The sequence below is a fragment of the Salvelinus fontinalis genome, chromosome 4 (genome assembly GCF_029448725.1).
Source record: "Salvelinus fontinalis isolate EN_2023a chromosome 4, ASM2944872v1, whole genome shotgun sequence".
Classification (NCBI taxonomy): domain Eukaryota; kingdom Metazoa; phylum Chordata; class Actinopteri; order Salmoniformes; family Salmonidae; genus Salvelinus; species Salvelinus fontinalis.
The window spans coordinates 71598677-71619474 of record NC_074668.1 but is presented as its reverse complement, the minus strand read 5'-3'; the positions used below and the strand labels follow the sequence as shown (position 1 = coordinate 71619474).

The following is a 20798-nucleotide window of genomic DNA, read 5'->3' as shown; positions in this document are numbered from 1 at the left end:
CCCATGAAATGGACAATCTCTAAAGAAGTCAACTGGGGGAGAAGAAGTACAAGCCAGGCTCTGAGAATAACAGGAGAGTACCAACAGGTTCCGATAGAGCCTCAATAAGATCGACCGGGACTTTGATGACCAATGACAGCATTTCCCGTGCCACCCAAAAACATGCACATTGAGTGTGGAATACCAAAATAAGATATGGACAGTCAAGACATAAGAATTTAAAATGGACATTTATTCTTGCCTGAGGCGTGTGCTCGAAGGTTCATGTTTCTCAAATAGCTCAACTATACAGTTTAATGTACACGACTTAACATACATTGAGTAACCCCTTGACATTACACTCGTAACAGGAGGCATTACAATTCAATCTATGTAACAGGTCAGAAATAGGAGAGAGAACCATCAGTGCATCCTCTTGGACTTGGCTCTCTGTCACCGACCTCTTATTCTGGTACACTTCTCATCCGTCTGCTATACTGCTGAGAGTTAAGGCAGGTTTTACCATCTTACAGTGGGATCATGTGTATTTAAAGCCTGCTGACATTTGGCAAGTAATTGTGCCATTGCCCTTTCTTTAAAATGTCAAAGCTATTATATTTCCTCAGTGGTTAACTGACTACTGCTGCAAGGCTAAATGGTAATTGTCAGGTAATTGTCATTCTGCTCATTGCTAGGTGATCAACGCTAACTTCAGACGAGGTCTCCATTATGTGGGTAGCAGTTCAGCGATTTACAAGGGACGTGCAGTTAAGCACTTTGAATGGAAGCTATTTGTGAACAAATGTTCAATTTCTATGGTCACATAGTTCTATAAATAGCAGCACACATTATTTCTGAATAGAACACACATTATATTTACATAATTTAAAAAAAAAACTGATTTTCTTTTTACATACATTACACATGACAATGTGACTGCTAGTGTCAAAATACTGTTAGCACTTTGGTGTCATTTAGCACTTAACCATTCTTACGGTTACGTCGCCTAATAACCAACAGATACAGTAAGAACCGTGAAATGGGGCAGGTTCCCAATACTGCTGTAATATTTGTGTGCACAGATATCATTCTAGCCAGGCATTACATGAATTGACCAGGCAAACCACTTCATGTACTATAGACTTCAATTAAAGGCAGGAAACTGACAAAGGCATCAGTCTATATTGTAGTCAGTCTAACCTGTAGAACCGACTGATATTGACACTCAGAGCCTTGATCATTGTCCCTCTCTAGACTGTGGTTGAAATCTCCCCTCTGCTCCTCTATGGTCAGCTCCAACAGCATCCGATATGCTTGCAAATCCTTGTTCTCTGTAAAACATAGGATACGGTCAGAATACTACAAATACAAGCAATTTGACTAGATGAAACCACATTAAGTCACGAAGTAAAAAAACAAAACACATGTAAGTTCACACTTACTTTAAAAGCTGTTCTAGTTCCCTTTTGATTTTGGTGACAACTGGTGGACCTTGATAGGTTAAAGAGGTGTACAACTGGACCAATGAGGCTCCAGCACAGATCTTGTCCAGGGCATCTTGTCCACTGGCTACACCCCCAACTCCAATGATTGGCACCTTACCTTCAATGAGAAAGAGCAATATTGGGTGAATGAAGAGAACATTCTATACACCACCACCCACAATCAATCAATCAATCAGGCCAGTACCAGCAACAGCCATTAGCAGTGTTATGATGATCCGTCATTTATCCTACCTACCTTTTGTCAAGCTGTACATCTCTCTCACAGTGCGTGTAGAGAGCTCCTTGATGGGCTGGCCGCTCAACCCTCCCACCTCTTTACTCTGGGGGTCCTGTAGGGTCTCAGGCCTGGATACTGTAGTGTTGGAGACCAGCAGCCCATCCACACCAAGCTAAAACACAAATCACGATTACCCATTTGACCTTACCCCATAATACCAAACCTAATTGTTCCAGGCACACTTGAACGAATACACTCAGGCTGCGTTTAGACAGGCAGCCCAACTCTGATCTTTGTTTCCCACTAATTGGTCTTTTGACCAATCAGATTAACTCTGAAAAAGATGTGATGTGAAAAGATGTGATTGGTCAAAAGACCAATTAGTGGGAAAAAGATCAGAATTGGGCTGCCTGTCTAAACGCAGCCCGAGTGTATTCGTTCAAGTGTGCCTGGAACAATTAGGATGCTACACTAACTCCAACAGAATACAGAACTCACTTTTAAACAGAAGGATCATGAAAAATAAGTTACGATTTGTTCATCTTAATTCTCAATGATTGGACTGTCTGACAAATTTACTGTAATGTATCCAATACTCTTTGAATATTTGCTGTGCTTTCTATTGGTCTTTTTCCATTTGGAGTCTGTCCCCTTACATGAACACAGAAAAACAGAAACACTCCTCCAGTCCCCTTAACATAGAGAGTGGATAGGAGGCAACACTAATGCATTCAAATTGATTTGGTGACATAAGTCCTCTGCTGGCTAAGACCCACGGCTGCAGGACTGATCTGATGACGGCTACAGAACACAAGCCGACTACGTGAGTGGGGTGAGAAGTGTGCTCAGGAAGATGAGCAAACAGGAAAAACACAGATGACCAAAGTAACCAGCCCCAAGTCATTGGGGGCTATATACTGTAGGTTAAGGCTCGGTGAGTAGGCTACATAGAGAAGCCCACAGGACCACACTGACCCCTGTGTGGCTAGGCCTCTGACTGACCCCTGTGTGGCTTGGCCTCTGACTGACCCCTGTGTGGCTTGGCCTCTGACTGACCCCTGTGTGGCTTGGCCTCTGACTGACCCCTGTGTGGCTTGGCCTCTGACTGACCCCTGTGTGGCTTGGCCTCTGACTGACCCCTGTGTGGCTTGGCCTCTGACTGACCCCTGTGTGGCTTGGCCTCTGACTGACCCCTGTGTGGCTTGGCCTCTGACTGACCTCTGTGACCACATCAGCAATGTCCTGCTTATCCTGGGCGTTGAGGTCAGGGGCAATCTTTACCAGTACAGGTGGCCTGCTACCCCCCTGTAGGGCATCACGCTCCTTCAGCACCTGGATGGGAGAGGGGGGAGGTGGGAGAGGGGGGAGGTGGAACGGGGGGGGACAGGAGGGTACAGGGATACACACGAGCCACCACAGACACACAATCAATGAGATCCATCACATCCACACAGGTCAATGAGATTTAACAATGTACAGCACAACACAGAGACCAAACAAGAGCAATACAGCTGAGCAGTTGTTCCTAAGGTTAATCGTGTTCAATCCAAACAGCGCTATGCTGTACTTGCTTGTGTGATGTGTATGTTGTTTAATGGGAAGTCAATTATCTTTTGACATAGAAATCTATATGAAAGCTCACCGGCTATATCAATAAAAGTTGAACAGAACTGAACAGAAACACCAGACTTCAATAAAGGAAAAGTTGCAACAACATGCTCTCTGAAAAGCCAACGATACTGTAAACATAAAATAAATAACATGTATGATATCACATCTGAGTGTGACATCCTGGTTAAATAAAGGGTAAATAAATCACATCTAGGTCAGTCAAAAATTGCCAGCCACCGACCTTGTACAGCAGTTGTCGCAGTTCCCCTTTCCCCTGCAGGTCCCTGAGGCCTGGGGTGTTGGGGCTGCTCACGTTCACCACCAGGTAATCAGCCAGAGGGCCCAGCGTCCGCACCCCCTCCAGGTAGTCTGCCGCTGCGTCCTGCGACAGCTTGTTCTTTCCCAGGTTGATGCCCAGGGGCAGGCCAGCTAAAAACACACAGACAACAGGATATATTCCAGTTATGAGTCCCTGGGAGAGGTTAAGGTCAGAACATAAATAGAATGCCAGCGACTGAATTAATGAGAATACATTGTCCGCAAGCGTCGACTGCGTCACGAGTGTTTAGTGCATCAAATTACGCCTCGATAACACCAACAGCGTCATTGCATTTTGGTACACCAGAAGTACCTGCATTTCCAATGGAACGCTGTGTTCGTCCTTGCAGCATTGAGTTGCAGAGGCAGTTGCAGTGCGCTCTGTGTGGCACATAAGTTGGATATATCGAACATATGCATCAAACTGTATGCGTTGACAGAGATGGTAGGCGAAGGTGAATGTTGCACACGTATCCAGATGATACTGCGTGCCATTTTGGGCAACACCCCTGTCGGTGTGATCGAGGCATTAAAAGCAAGTACATTTTTCTCGCGCCGACGTGGAGCAATGCTGGTGAAATTACCTGATAAATTGTAAAAAAATATCTAATAATTGACTGCTGGTGCATTTTCAGCTCTGGAATTGTGAAATGTATAATTAAAAAGTGTCTATTTAGTGTTCATAAGTTTAACTGCGCGTCAACATTATGTAGGCTGGTGCTTATGAAAAACGGTGTAGTAATGCATGAACGCAACGACATTCTACATTTAGAAACTGGATTTGGTTTCAGGAATGATATATCACGTGAACAACAGTATCACGGTTGTTGCTTACAGCCGATTGGATTGAAATACAGCTGAAAGAATGTGCATGGTTAGCGAGTGCCTTGGTTTAAATTAATCAAATCTGTTCCAGAGATTGAGTGGGTTTTTGGTACAAAGGGAATTTGAGGAATTGTTACGCTCTTCCCTACTTCGCTAAGTAAAGTTGTATGGTTAAAAAGGTCAATTGGGTTGTAGGCTATGGTTTATCTGACAAATAGACAACCTATTTGATAGCAATACAGTGGCCTACCTGTTTTGATGTTGGGCATATAGTCTCTAGGCTACTATGGCTGGAAAACCTGGAATGAGGTAACTCAGATTTCAAGAGACTATACAACTGTTTATAAACCGCTTTCCATGACAATTATGGCTTAATAACTGGCTTACGTTACGTCGTTTATGTGAATTAATGCTTGCCAGTCTCGCACAAGCAAATTCACGCCGTTGACGGACATCCCCCTTGTGATTTCGGCTTAATGTCCCAATCCAAATCAGTGGGGAACATTTAGACATCCCCCTTGTGATTTGGGCTTAATGTCCCAATCCAAATCAGTGGGGAACATTTAGACATCCCCCTTGTGATTTCGGCTTAATGTCCCAATCCAAATCAGTGGGGAACATTTAGACATCCCCCTTGTGATTTGGGCTTAATGTCCCAATCCAAATCAGTGGGGAACATTTAGACATCCCCCTTGTGATTTGGGCTTAATGTCCCAATCCAAATCAGTGGGGAACATTTAGACATCCCCCTTGTGATTTCGGCTTAATGTCCCAATCCAAATCAGTGGGGAACAGTTAGTTGTGAATGCTCTATTTTACTGAAAACTAGTGAAATATGGCAAATTGAATTCAATCAAACTTGAAACAAACACTCTTCATCAAAGATATGAAGCAATGTTTTAAAAATACAAAGGTGAAAATGTTTTGTCGACAAAAACATTTCAGTCGTTTGCTTTCTGTCTGTCAATACAAGACAGTATAGGCAGGATTGACTCATTTGTAAGTGTTTATTAGCTGATCTGCCAGAGTGTGATTGGTATTAGGAACGCCTCTCTGAGCCAGGGGAAAGGGAATCTCCATATAAAAATACGGGCAGAGGATTATAGTGTAGTGTAGTTGGCTGTGTGCCTGAGACACTTGTCAGCTCACTGTCCAACCCATCTATCAGTCTGACAGACAGGACAGAAACATGAGTTGTGTCTCTAGTACCTTTAGTCAGCTCTACCTGGGTGCCTTCTCTTGCCTTTAGTCTCTCCCGTGCTGCTGCAAGACCACAGCTGTTGAACCCATATCTGAAACATACCCACAACATAAGAGGTTAAGTTCATGTAACACACAAAAATCTAAACATTTGCCAAAAAAGCAACCATAAGCAATTTAGGATTCATTCCTTTATCATGCCATTATGATACAGTACGTGTTAATCCCTGATTTTCTAGGGTGCACATTCAATTCATTTGACTAGTAAAATACATGATACATGAAATCCTGATGTGTTTAATAATTGCAGTCAGTTGAGTAAAACTGTAATAAACACCACCATAAGGAAATGAGGTCTTTAATCATCTAATGCACTCATCTTGACTTTTAACTTCTGAGAAGCTGTATTGTTGTACACTGAGGAGTGAAAGAAGCACTCCGGGCATATTATTATACAAGGGGCTTGTTAGTCTGAGCATCTCACATCCCTGCATATCATACATGCTAAATTGAATTAATCATTTTGATTCGAGCCTAATATACAAAGACTTATTGTAACTTACTAACTACAGTAAAAACAAGACAAACAACTTGGATACATCCACAGTGAGCTCCAAAAGTATTGGGACAGTGATACATTTTCTGTTGTTTTGGCTCTGTACTCCAGCATTTTGGATTTGAAATTATATAAAAATGACAGCACTTTTTGTATATAGTCCCCCCATTTTAAGGGACCAAAAGTATTGGGACAAATTCACTGTGAATTTGTATACATGTGTATTAAAGTAGTAAAAAGTTAAGTATTTGGTCCCAGACTCATAGCACGCAAATACTACATCAAGCGTGTTACTCTACACATTTTTGGGATGCAATTGGTGTTTGTTTTGGTTTTGTTTCAGATAATTTTTTGCCCAAGAAAATTGAATGGTAAATTGTTTGTGTGCATCTATAAATTGTTGCTAGTTTGTGTATGTTTGCAACTGGTTTGGATTTATTCATTTTTTAAGAGAAGATAAAACTTAAAGAAACTAATGTAAAATAAATGTATTGTGGCATTTTTGAGTCACTGTTATTGTAAACACTTCTAAGTTCATGTGGATGCTACCATGATTACGGACAATCCTGTATGAATCACAAATAATGATGAATGAGAAAGTTACAGACGCACAAATATTATAACCTCTCACTATTACAATAGCAGGTGAGGTTAGCAGTTAGCATTTGGGGGTGGGGGGGGGTGACGCCAAAGTGACAAAATACACAATTTACCATCATTTCTGTTGGGCACAAAATAATGTGTGAAACAAATGCAAATGCATCCAACAAATTTGTAGTCACAAGCTTGATGCTGTCATTGCGTTATATGAATACGGAACTAAATACTTAACTTTTTACTACTTTAATACACATAAGTGAATTTTTCCTAAAATGTTTGGTTCCCTAAAATGGGGAGACTATGAGCAAAAAGTGCTCTAATTACTAAACGGTTCACCCGATATGGATAAAAATTCACTCAAATTAAAGCTGACATATCATTCCAAAGTACTGGAGTACAGAGCCAAAACATTTTTTTAAATGGCGCTGTCCCAATACTTTGAGCTCACTGTATTAGCCCTACTGTTGTTGTTCTAGGGCAGTGTTAACATTCTAGGGCAGTGTTAAATTTGCTATTCAAAACACTTAAGAAAATCACAGAAACGTATCACCCTCATCCCTGAAGAAATGGGATGGCTCTGGATATTTTCTCAGTGATATGCTCTTAAATGTTTAGAACAATGTCAAGCAAGCATAGACAGCCATGACAAAATGAACACTTCTTTATCGTGTAGCAATTATTTACAAATACTTGAATATATGGATTTACATTTGGATCTGGGATGCTTTTTCCTGAACTGAGGATTAACTTCTCTGACAACCAATGTCCCTTCATATACGCAAAGTAGTGTGTTCTAACTCATGAATATGTATGTTCGTGCCTTGGCATCTCATTTCACAGCTCTTTTCAGAGAATGAAAGCGAGTGCAATGAGGTAGCAGTGTAACACCCTGATAACATTCATTTGGCTCCTTCATTTCAGTGTGAAGAAGCTGTGCTACAACAAAGATAAAAGGGAATTCATATTGTAATCTGTCACTAGTCTCAATGTTAAAAAAAAAGGTGAAATGTGTAGGTGGCAGGCTTATTCCCTTTGAACAGAGTGGAGAATGACAAAATAATCTACCTGTGATGTCTCTGTTCGCTGCCGTTTGACACAGAATTCACAAGCTAAAAACATTTGTCTATAATGAATGACAGTGAGCCATGCCATGGTTCAGTAGCCATGTCTTATTCATTCAAAACCGTACCGGTTGATGACCGCCTGGTCAGTGGTCAGTCTGAACACACGTGGTTTGGGGTTCCCCTCCTGGGGTTTGGGGGTGATGGTCCCCACCTCCACGAAGCCAAAGCCTAGTCTATACAGCCCGTCAACAGCCTCCCCATGCTTGTCAAATCCTGCTGCTATCCCTATGGGGTTCTTGAACTTACGGCCCATGACGTTCACTTCCTGGAATAAGAAGTAACAACACCAGGTTAAAATTTTGCCTAAATTCCATGGAAGTACACAGTGACCAAAAGAACAGTTACAACTTCGACTAAAAATGTTTAAAATGAGATTTGACTAGCTAGGGTGAGTCGAGACAGTGGGAGTGAAGGTTCTCAAACAAAGCATTACATTCCGTTCTAATCTTACACCAGCACAAAGGAAATTCAGTGTAAGCAAGGAGAGTAAAAACACCCAACAGGAATGAACCTAGCCTGGTTAAACCAGACTAAACATAGCAAAATCTGTTTGCATGCCAGGCTAGAGGACACCTCCTCCCACACTGACCAGTGATGCTGGGTCCCTGTAGCGGTTCAGAGGCACCAGACCCAGGCCGATTAACCTCACAGCCATGACATGGGCTGTCTCTGCTCCCACAATCCTCTGCAGCAAGGGCATGAGCTGGTTGGTGTAGAAGCGCTCATCTCCCACAGCAGTGAGGTAGGAGACAAACAGGATGCTGCCGGACCCTATGATCTTCACTGCGTCCTCCAGACGCTGCAAAGAAAAAATATAACAATGTGATGGGAATCAACTGAAATATGATGCATACTGTTGTTGAAGCACAGGTGAACTGAGGGGTGTTGCAATTATTTTTCTATTACTAGATGACAGAGAGTGATCCAGAATATGCAGAGAGACTAACGTCACCAGCTTTGAACAACCCAGTGGGTATAATTCAGCATGCCTGAGTCTGTCTAGTCATTCAGGATTCAGCAACAGTTAACTAGCTTACCACTTCACAGAGGCTGGTTACACGAACAAGCTCACGTTAGCTAGCTAGCCACAGTGTAGCAAGCTAAGTTAGCTAGCTCACTTCATTCAACAACACTCTGATTGTAGAAGCTAACGTGAAGTGGCTACTGTCCAGTTTCGCTTACCAAATAGTAAAAACATTGTTCATGACAAATACAGACCATTAAAACATCACAGTTTCATCAATGGTGTTACCTTCAGTTGTCCCGCCATGGATGTTACATCACTTTGCAAATGTCTGGACGCATTTCTCTCACATTGCCGAGAACCACTTCCTGAATGTAATCTCACGATACTTCAAAGGCAGCTATGAACATGTCAAGTTAGAGTTCAATGATGATTCTGCAAGATAAACATTACAATTTGTTATGATTAATATAATAAATGAATATGAGTAAGACAAAGGACTCATTAGTAACTCTAGTAATTCACTGAGTAAATTAGCACAAATACGATCAAATAAAATGGCAGATGTTAAAGATGAAGGGATAGTGTATGAGCCTAAATTAATTTCATAAGCCAATTGAAAACCAAAGATGTATTGTTACAACCCTGCTCAATATTAGGCCTTGGCTACATCAAATTGACTTGTAAAGTGGAGTAGATTGAGAAAGGTTTTTCTTCCAAATTTCTACCCTTGAGTGACGTAAAGGCACTTTTTCACTTTGCATGTTGTTTGAGTGTCTGTAGTGATTTTCCTAATGTAGTAAGAGTGTATTCACAGTTTTTCGAAAGAAAGCTTTCTAATTTCCATAAGATGGGCAGTGTGCCTTTCTTCCAAGAGCAGTACTTGTTGCAGTTTGTAGGCTACCATAGCTCTACCATCTATAATGGATTTGTTCATACGAGCCTCTTTGTTTTTGTGGATTTCTGTGGGGATTGTATCTACGGCCAGTACGGCATGCAATGAAGAGGATGCAGATAATGCCACTTCAATAGAATTCAAACATGTGTTCGAGAATATGGCCTATGAGTTTTCTCAAAAGCCAAAGAGCTGGTATCAAGCCCAGGAGTCCTGCAAGGAGCGAGGAGGGAAACTTCTGATGGCCCTGAATTGCAAGACTAAGAGCATCCTTCAGGACTTCTCAAAAGAGAGACACACAAAAAACCTCACTTGGTGGGTGGCTACGGGGGTGTTAGGGCAGTACCAGGGGCCGGTGATCGGTGAGTAAAAATACTGGTAACCCACTCGAACATACTAGTAAACCACTCTATACTATGGTTCCAGGGCTGCTCTGTGTCTTTTGAATAGGTTTTGTTAGACACTGATTTCTCTATAGCTGTAATTGAAAAATGATTGGTCAATCTGCTGTAACTACATCCATTTTTGGACTTATAAATTCAAAATATGTACCCATTGATTCCTGAAGAATATAACTTATAAATGCCTCATGAGCTCAGTTCAAGTGTCGTACCCCGTCAGAACCCAAAATATAAGCTTGTTTGACTCCAATGTTTTAAACAGACTAAATGTCAACAAACACTTTATAGCCTCAAAACATGTTTAAACTGTAATGTTGATATCATGGACGGTCAATCCTTGCATTCATAGCCCTCTCTATGAACGGGGCACAAATATCAGTTCAATGTCAAGTTTTGATTTACATTTAGTTGAGTTGGTTGAGTTGTCAACTAACATGAGTTCAACAACAAAAATTCACCATGTCGTTGAGTATACATATTTTTCTTTATACCTTAACTAGGCAAGTAAGTTAAGAACAAATTCTTATTTTCAAAGACAGCCTAAGAACAGTGGGGTAACTGCCTTGTTCAGGGGCAGAACAACATATTTTTACCTTGCCAGCTTGGGGATTCGATCTTGCAACCTTTCGGTTACTAGTCCAACACTCTAACCGACTGGATCCCTAAGCTACCTGCCGCCCCAATGTTAAAAGTTGTGTGAAAAAAATAAGAACATTTCCTTATATTAATTACTTTTAAAAAATCCAATCAGTTTTCTACATTGATTCAACTTCATCACATGACATTCTTTTGTTTTAATGATGTGGGAACAACATTGGTTCAACCAGTTTTTGCCCAGTGGGTACATTTCTCCAGCCCCATCCCTCAGCTTTTTAGTGAAACAATGGCGGGGAGGATGCTTTGTTATTCTTTCAATGGCTGATTGCCTCTTTAGGCCCTCTGTACCAGCACGATGAACATTAAATTGATTTTCTAATTAAATTATAAAGTTGAGTCATCTTAATTAAGCCACTGCTTATGGTCTTGATGGAATTCCTGAGCTATACAGAGGCCATTTGTAAATGACAACTACCATGTATGAAGCACATCTTCACTATTGATCGCTTATCAGTGTCAAATTATGTCAGCAAAATCCATTCTTTTCATAAGCTCATTTAACATATTTCCACCAGTCTTGGAACATCATAGCCATAGGGAAAGCTTAGAACCAAGCTTTCACACTTGATCCATCAGCTATGATATAAGGACATTTGAAATGATACATTGTTGTTGGAAAACAGAATATTAAAATAACAGTATTGTATGGAAAATAGTACATTTCATAGCTTTTCAATAATTGTTTCATGTGTCTGTAGTGTATAATGCTACTGGAGAGAATGGTGCTTCTAAGGGGAATGGGAGTACCCCACTCATCTGCACCTATGTGATGATGGATCCCTTTCAGCTGGTGACCTCAACCAACTGCAGTGCCTGGCGGGGCTACCTCTGCACCCTGGGTACAGCACCTTCGCTAACCTCATTTTAACATGTTTTTAAAAAAGACTGTGTCCTGATCCTTATTGTAAGCAGATATGCTGCAACGATTTCCTTCATTATTTAGTGTAGAGGCCTGAATGATATCCTGCATGACATCTGTGTTGTATAATTCTTGTTCTACAGATTTGAATGTATCTGCAAATCCATCAAATAGTATGGTAAGTGACTTTTATTAATGGCCTATATCCATGGTTGTAATTCTATGGTGTAGTGTCAGTAAAGTTATTATCAATATGAATGGTTCTTGTTGACTTTCGTAGGACAAACAGGGAGCAAGTGGCAAATCAAGACACTGGAGAAGCCATCAAATTAAAGTCAACCGTGAGTTTGTTTGGCAAGTTTGTTTCACAGTTTCAACCATTCATGTACTTCCATGAACTAAACATCTCTCTCTCTCGCTCTCTCTCTCCCTCTCTCTCTCTCTCTTATCCTATAGGTATGTCAAGGAGTCTGTCAAGCATGGAGAATCAGGTGACCAACATGGACATGCTCCTCAAGGTCAGAAATGCTTCTGTGTTAAAAGTGCAGTGTGACACATATTTCAAACTCTTTTTGTAATCAAAGCATTAACACAATTATAGTTTTCAGTGGTTGGGAGTTTGCGGTCATATCCTCTGTTTTGTTTCAGGAAGCTCAACTGGAACTGGAAAGAATGGAAAAGGCTATAGGAGAGCCTACAGACACCAATGGGGTAAAGTATCACAATGACGATGGACATGTAACGTAGTAAGATGGGTGTGGTCAGTGGAGTAGATGACAGAGTTTAGGGCCACTGGAACTTTCAGTCATAGTGCTCTCTCTCACCACAGAGATACATTATTATCAAATCAGCAAACAGTGAATGTAATTCAATAAATGATACTGCTGTATCTGGTCAATTTGGGCCTAACCTGAACCTTCCCCCAACAGAAAAAGTACCTTGAGCTTCTGCTACAGGGAGCCCAGATGCTGTTTCCAAGTAATTTGAAATTAGACAACACGACTGCTAGCATTATCATCAGCTGCGCTGGGGGAGTCATACTCCTCAAAATGAAAAGATGTGGGGTGGACAGTGACACTAATGTGGTGGGTCAAGCAATGATAACTTTCATTATTCTAACATTAAAATGTAGGCCTACATACTACTGTAAACCTATACATCTGTCTTTAGTGTTGTGACATATAACAAAAGTGGAGTTCATTGAGAGTGCATTTTGCTGATGTTCTGCTGCATTTTGCTGATGTTCTGCTCTTCGAACAGGACAAGGAAATGTTTGATTTGGCCTTTGAGATTTATAAGGCAGTAAGCTTAGTGGTGACCACAGAATCTAATGAGCCCTTCTTCGTGAAGCACCCAACAGGCAGCATCTACCAGATCAGGTTAGTGTTTACAACCCGGAGCTCCTCCATCTCACTCATTGGTATAGCCTCCAATTCTACACTCTTAGAAAAAAGGGTTCTAAAAGTTTTTTTTTGCGGAGGGATAGGGTTCTACCAAGAACTGTTTTTGTCTGAAGAAACCTTTTTGAAAGACAGGTTTTTTTTGTCATGCAAATAGTTCTACTTAGAACCTTTTTCATACTCATATCCGTTTTTTCTAGGGTACATTTTTCAGTGTAACATTTCTAGTGTTGATTCAGGAGTTAAATGAATTTAACAATCAGTGGTGTAAAAGATCCCCAGTTTTAGGGTTAATAACCAGAGTTAAATAACATACATTTTCCTAAACAAATTGTGGGTGCAAGTTGTGGGTGACTAAAAGTGCCAACCGTTGGATATCCTCACTCTGGCTGGATTCCTGGCTAAATTCCCAAGCTGTCCCTCATACCATCACGGTCACCTAATCGTCCCCAGCTTACAATTGGCTCTTTCATCCCTCTCCTCTCCCCTGTAACTATTCCTCAGGTCGTTGCTGTAAATGAGAATGTGTTCTCAGTCAACTTATATGGTAAAATAACGGTAAAAAAATTTTAAAAAGAAGAACTGCACATCACTTTACAAGCCAGCATAATGTGTCCTGTAAACCAGGAGTTTCTTAACACCACTGTGTTAGGGTATAATTAAGCCCTCAAAGAAAGGCCGTATGATACGCTTAATGTTTTGTCATAAAGAGTTTAATTTTAAAGGATTATAAAACTGGTGGAAACGGTTAATTGGTTAATTGAGGGTTCTAGGAAGAACTCTTCAAAGATATAACCCTTCATAGAGGGTTCTAGATAGAACCTTTAGAGGATAAAAGGGTTATTGGTAGAACCCTTCAGAGGGTTCTAGGCAGAACCCTTCATAGAGGGTTCTACCTAGCACCAAAAGGGTTCCCCTATTGGAACAAACCAAAGAACCCTGTATGGTTGTACTTAGCACCTGTAAAACTACGCTTCTTGCTGTCCTCTACTTGAATGCGAGCCATCTGACTCTTGTCTCGTCTCCCTCAGCCTCACCCCATCACAAATGGATAACAAGGTTCTAGGGTCAGAGGACGATGCATACATCAAACTTCCCTCTTTCTCTGCATTGCAGTCCTCGCTGGAAAACCACTCACTTGTTAATGTACAGGTCTGTACAATAAACAACATTGATGATGCTGTTTTGTTGTGCAAATAGTAGTTTATCTTTATATATTTTTTCTTCCTCTCAGGTGACCACTTTTAGAGGCAACCCATATCCGTCGACTGAAAACATCACAGGAACGGTGTGTACCCTTGCACTAAGGGATGGATTGACGGAAATCAGTGTAGAAAACTTGACAGAGCTAATTGAGGTAGGCTACAGGATAGAACAGGCCAACTTCTTTAACTTTAGCCTGCTGTCATTCCATCTTCATTTCCCTAACAGAGATGAGGGAACCATGAATGCAAATAGATTTGGTTGTTTCTCTCCCTTCTCTATAGATCATTCTTCCACGCCCAGATGCTCCTGTGCTCTCTGGCATGACTGTATCCTTGGAGGAAGGGGCTCGCGTTGGGACCTCTTTCAACACTACGGACCCCAACATCACAGTCATATTCACCATAGAGCCCAGTGTCAATGTGTCCATAGAACTGCTGCTGGGCCTGGGCTCCCCACCCAATGTCACCCACTATAAACACCGCACCATCCTGAGACACACAGGTAGAGGAGGATTCCACCACCATAGTTACTGCTAGGCATAACATTACATCCACTGTGCTACTGCTTTCATTCAATCTAGCTGTCTGGTATGTACATAGATTCACATACTACTTTTGATATTCATAGTGATTCACAAGCTTTAAGACATGTCTGTCTGGCATTTCGCACTGTAATTGGAGGTCGGGCTCTCAAACGTATTGTTGGTTTGCTTTCTTAGCCTGGGTGGTACAGAGTAATCCATGTTCATAACCTATTGTGGTCTTTCAGAGGGTTATCGCTGGCTGGTCACCCCTGAGATGATGGAAAAGGGAACAGGCACCTGGTATGTGAATGCCAGTCTGTTTAACTCAACCTGGAGCAAGGGCCTGACACTACAGATCACCACCTTCACTACTAAGTGCATGTACTGGAACACTGAACAGCTGACATGGAGCATAGCTGGCTGCTGGGTGAGGCTGCTATTAATGATCCCTATCCCTCCTTTGTCTCCATCAGAGTATGAACAAACCTAATTGGTAAGCGTCGGTATGCATTTGTGACATTGTGGAAGCGTTTGTCTGTGTTGTCTTGTTCTAGGTGGGTATACAGTCAACTCCCAGGATGACACATTGTCTGTGTAACCACCTGACATCGTTTGGGAGCTCTTTCTTTGTGATGCCCAACTACGTGGACGTGTCGCTCACAGCTCAGTACTTTGCCACAGTGAATAAGAACTATGTGGTGGTGGCGTTGCTCTCTGCCTTCTTTGGCCTGTACCTGGTCACTCTGCTCTGGGCCTGCTATGCAGACAGGAGGGCCCTCACCAGGGTGAGTTTATCAAGGCATATACAAACACAAACACACACAAACTGATGCTCACACACACACATACACACGTACACTGAAACACTTGTTTTGTCCACAGAGGAAGATGACATTCCTGAAAGATAACCACCCATGTGCCAGTTATAACTACCTACTGAATGTCCAGACTGGCAGTCGGAGAGGGGCGGGTACCTCTGCCAATGTAAGATGGGGTGGTAACTGAATAGATCCTTCATTCATTTCTGTGGTCAGTTTACTTAGCATAGGAATATCAATACCAGTATCCATGCTAATCAGAGTATTTTTTTTAAATATAGGTTACAGTCAAGTTGTTGGGTTCACAGGGGGAGAGTGAGCCCCACCACCTAAGTGACCCTGATAAACCAGTATTTGAGAGAAGGGGTGTGGACTTGTTCCTGGTGACCACACCCTTTCCCCTGGGGGAGCTGACGGGCATCCAGCTGTGCCATGACAACTCTGGGGGGCACCCCTCCTGGTAAGCACCAGGGCAGATGACACATCATCCCTGTAATTATTGTGACTTGTTTAAAGTCAAGTTCTTTTTGAAATCACTCCATACTATCCATTGGCATGTTTAAAAATGATTTGTGGCACACTAAACTCTTAGGTTCGAGTTACGAATCTGCAGGGACAACAAGGACCTATAAATACTGGGCTGTTAAAGTAGTTTAGGTGTGACATTATCAATCTGTGCTCCCCTCACCCTTGGAGACCTGGTAGAGTTTCATCACAATGACGCTTCAAAATAGCATCCTTGCCTCCTCACCTCACCTTGTCTCCTCCTCTCCTCCTGTTTAATATCTGTCTTAACGGTCCAATGTTTACGTATTTATCACAATATCAAATCATTTCTGGGTAACAATTAAGTACCTTACTGTGATTGTTTTCAATTAAAATTGTCAAAAATAAACTCAATAGCTTCTTAGCAAAGGATTTTGCTCGGACTATCTGGGAGTGGGAAGGGGAAAACTAGCTGTTACTAACAGAGAGGTTTGGAACTCTATTTCTTATTGGTCTGTTGTCCCCAGGCAGGCCAAAACTCCATCCCACCAAAACAGGCTGAAATTCCAGGGTATCTTATTAAACAGTTCTTACACTCAAAAGGCATTATCATCAATTTCATAGTATTATTCCAACCTCATAATGTGGAAATATAAAACACAGGAAAATCATGTTTTTGACTGCACTGGGTCTTTGAATACCACAACAAAAATATTACAACCACTGCTATGCTGGCAGGGACTTGTTTTCGTTTTTTATCTCTACAGTCTAGGAATCTCTATATTTACACAGGGAATAATAAGTTGTTTCCTGAGTGTGAGGTCACGTTTCCTCCCACCAGGTATCTCAACAAGGTGACGATCCAAGACCTGCAGACAAAGAAGGTTTGGCACTTCCTGTCCTCATCATGGCTGAGCTCCGACAGGGGGGACGGGCTGACCAAGAAGACCCTCAACGCTGCCAAGAAGAACGAGATCAGAAGCTTTAGGTGACTGACCACCAGTAGAAGACAATGTTACAACATGTATGTAGAGGATTTCTCGGCAAGGTCAAATATCTTGCAATGTGCCATGGAGTTTTAATTCTGAACCCTTGTATCCTAGACTACTTTTCCAATGTAATTCCTCTGACTCCCACCCTGGTCATCCCCTAATGTCCCACACTTTCTATGTCCTAGAAATATTTTCCAGACCAGGACTTCAACAGGTTTTAGAGATCAGCACATCTGGGTGTCCATCGTAGACCCTCCCTGGCGTAGCCCGTTCACCCGAGCACAGAGGGTGTCCTGCTGCATGAGCCTCCTGCTCTGCACCATGGCCATCAACATCGCCTTCTGGAAGATCCCCAAAAACCAGCAGTCTCCTGTCATCTTCACCATTGGTAAGTCCATAGAGATACAACATTATATTGGGTACTGGATAAGTCCTTGTAGGTGAGTCAATCAGTCCTTTTTTGTGACTGTGCCGTTCATATCTGAGCCCACATCTAATGAGCTGCCTCTGATAAGGATGGGCATTAATGAGCTGCCTCTGATAAGGATGGGCAATAATGAGCTGCCTCTGATAAGGATGGGCAATAATGAGCTGCATCTGATAAGGATGGGCAATTTTATTCTCCACTCACATAGAAATTGGAAATTTTGGCTATCGGAAAAAGTTTTTTCGGCAGTAAGAAGATAGCGGTGCAGTACATGGGAATTATGATTAGCCTGCAATGTGGATGATAACATATCAGACTTTTTAGATGCAGCTGGGTTAAGTATCAAAGACAAGGACTTGTCTCAATTATAAATGTTAAATCCAACTCAAGGCTCTTTTCTCCTTGGTGTTCACAGAGTTACAAGGACTAGTAGTTGTAGGCAGTGGATGGCTCTTCATAACCCTTCAATAGACAACGTTTCAGCCACATTCTTTCGACTATCCTGCACAGCACAGAGGGGTTATTCAATGACCCCAAGCCCTTGATAAACCTTTCATATGGCTAAGAAATTCTTGACCCAGAACACCACAACAAGTGTTCAGACATTGAATGATATATTGAGTGATATAGCTTCTGTTGTTGTGCCTTGACTCCATAATGGTGTGCTTTCATGTCCCAGGTTCGCTGGAGGTCACTTGGGAGGAGATCATGGTGGGGGTGGAAAGCGGTTTGCTCATGTTCCCCATCAACATCCTCATCATCACCATATTCCGCAGTATCAAGCCACGATTCGTCCAACCAAAGGAGAAAAAACACGATATGCAGGGCCTGAAACCCCTCGCTGTTGCCATGCCAACCATTCTTAAGGTCCTCTCTTTACATTTTCAAAATAAAGTGTTGTTGCTGTGTTATAGTTCTGCTCCATACTTTGTCTATAACCTTCAAACACTCCCATCGTTTATTCCTTTAAGCTGTGCCTGCCTTTTTTCTTACCTCCAAGGCCATACATTATCTTATTGGTCAAAGCAACCATTAACATTGATACTGGCAACTGTGTTTATGTATGTTCTGTCCTTAAGTACTGTATTCCTGTGTACTACGTCCCTATCTAGGACACAGAGGAGATGGTGAATCTGCTCTGTAAGAGCCAGAGGAATAAAGTGCCTGAGCTAGAAAAGAAGCTGGAGTCATGCGATGACCTTTGCTCAGCCTTGGGAAGAGTGCAAGGGGTCATTCAGCTTATGCAAGGTGCTTCACTGACACTGCAAGAGCAACCTTACAAGTCACACAGGTTTTGACATCATTGTAATTGTTGGAGATGTCCTAAAATTTGATGCGTCTGCCTACGTATCATTAGGGTTGAGTGAGAGTGACCCACACTGGGTCTACAGCAGCAAGTTTGTCCTGTACTTCCTCCACCACCTGTCCATGTGCCTGGAGCGGCTGGATGAGAGTGCCTTCCCCACCCCAGAGGCCCGTCAACACATCCTGAACACCGTCCACCTGCTGCAGAAGACGTCCGAGATGGTTTTCACCAGCCACATGTCTTACAGGTTGGACAGCATACTTGTTCAGAGAAGAGAATATAAATAACATAATTAAAAGTTAAGCTTTTCAAAAAAAAACTTTACACGTCATTCCCTTCCTCTCAGTTTCCAATCAAGTTAAATTGATCTGTATTCATGTGAATATCATTGTCATACATTACTCTGACCAAGTACCTAAACAGACCTGTGTTTCCTCTGTGCCTCCTCTCCAGTCCTCCCCGTGTTGCTATGGAGAAAAGGAAAAGCTCAAGCTGCTGGCTGCCCTGGTGGTTTGTGTTTGTGGGCTGGTTCTTGCTCGTCTCCATCAGTGTTGTGTCCACGTACTTTACCCTGATGTATGGCTTTGCCTATGGGAGGGAGAAGTCCATCCAGTGGGTTATCTCTCTGGCCATGTCCCTCTTCCAGAGCATATTCATCCTCCAGCCTCTTAAAGTAAGACCAGGGCTCTATATCTTACATGAAGAATGTAGTCCTGAAGTTCTGTTCAATCAATCAGTCAATCATCAGCAGATGTAAAAAGAAGAATTTCATTTGATGCTTGTGTTTATTCTCAGGTGATTGGTATGGCGATCTTCTTTGCCCTCCTCCTCAAACCAGTGGCAGTAGAAGACAGTGAGGAGGTTGGACTACTCCTGAAAGGTAAGATCCTCTAGCACAGAAGACCTACTGTACAGGGCTCTCACAAAACCATTATGCTTTCCCTTTGTAAAACTGACACTAAGGCATAATTGATCTAGGTTTCCCAGTACTAGTACTCTGAAAAGGCAATTACATCAACCCAACTCTCAGTATTGATGAAGGGTTTTACAGAGCGAGAAGGGTTACAGTCAGTATCTAAAGGGACTGTCATAGAGAGAAAACAAATAAAAAATTCATATCCATGCCTACTCTCTCACAGATATACAACAAAGCCTTGAATATAAATGGCTTCTGTCAAACTATTGAAACCTATCTATTCTGCATAATTAATGGTATATGCATTTTAAACTGAAATAGAGCTGTAAGTCTGTTTTACCCTCAGATAGTAGGAGAAGCATAGTATTATGCTAGTATTTTGCTGCCCTTTTGGCCAGGCCTCTATTGTAAAATACATGTTTAATATCAATGAGACTAACCTGGTAAAATAAAGGTACAATAATTAAAAACATGTGTTAGTATGCCACACCATGTCAGGCTCACAGGGATTCTGTTGAGCCTCCCTTCTGCGATGTTGAAAAGAAATGTCCTCACAAAGAGGCCTGTCTTATCTGTTTTACAGAACAACAGGAGATGTGTAAATTGTACTCCGGTAGGGAGATACACTGAAGATACACAATTTAGCTTTACATGCTGTCTCCAGAGGATCGATGGGTTTGGAAGGCCTCATGCCCTACAACAGACATCCTCTGCTCTGCTGCACTGACTATCAACGTGGCAAACTGAGAATATAAGTTCTTTGAAAATATAGTTGTTATGATTTTATTGAATACTTGTTACTCTTATCTTATCAGAAAGGTATATGGCATAATATGTATGAATGTACTGAAAACTACTGTATCATTGAAATTGTAATATTTAGTAATAAGCTGATAGTTAGAAACTTTTATTCTTGTGGATTGTATGAAGTTACTCAATGTATGGAATTACTCTGTTATATTTATTTTATCACAAACTGCTGATATATTATTTTACACTGTACATTTATATTT

The 20798-nt window shown here is 41.7% G+C and overlaps 1 protein-coding gene across 2 annotated transcripts; it reads right to left on the bottom strand.

Annotated features, from left to right (window-relative positions):
* Positions 1-211: 211 nt before the first annotated feature.
* On the bottom strand, positions 212-9296 carry LOC129854323 (dihydroorotate dehydrogenase (quinone), mitochondrial-like). Of its 2 annotated transcripts, none has more exons than XM_055921250.1 (9): positions 9188-9296; positions 8525-8734; positions 8001-8200; positions 5665-5747; positions 3554-3741; positions 2920-3033; positions 1720-1873; positions 1422-1581; positions 212-1310 (listed from the first exon to the last, which is right to left on the bottom strand). In XM_055921250.1, the coding sequence occupies exons 1-9, from the start codon at positions 9203-9205 to the stop codon at positions 1217-1219; spliced, it is 1221 nt and encodes a 406-aa protein (XP_055777225.1). In that variant the 5' UTR covers positions 9206-9296; the 3' UTR covers positions 212-1216. The 2 variants fall into 2 exon arrangements, with proteins under 2 accessions (XP_055777225.1, XP_055777226.1); XM_055921251.1 differs by having other exon boundaries at positions 9154-9213.
* Between the last annotated feature and the right edge of the window lie 11502 nt (positions 9297-20798).

Coding starts and splice junctions, on each gene's coding strand:
- LOC129854323 (XM_055921250.1), bottom strand. Junction 3,034..3,553: donor TGCGACAACTGCTGTACAAG/GTCGGTGGCTGG, acceptor TCTCCCATCCAG/GTGCTGAAGGAGCGTGATGC. Junction 1,582..1,719: donor GATGTACAGCTTGACAAAAG/GTAGGTAGGATA, acceptor TTCTCATTGAAG/GTAAGGTGCCAATCATTGGA.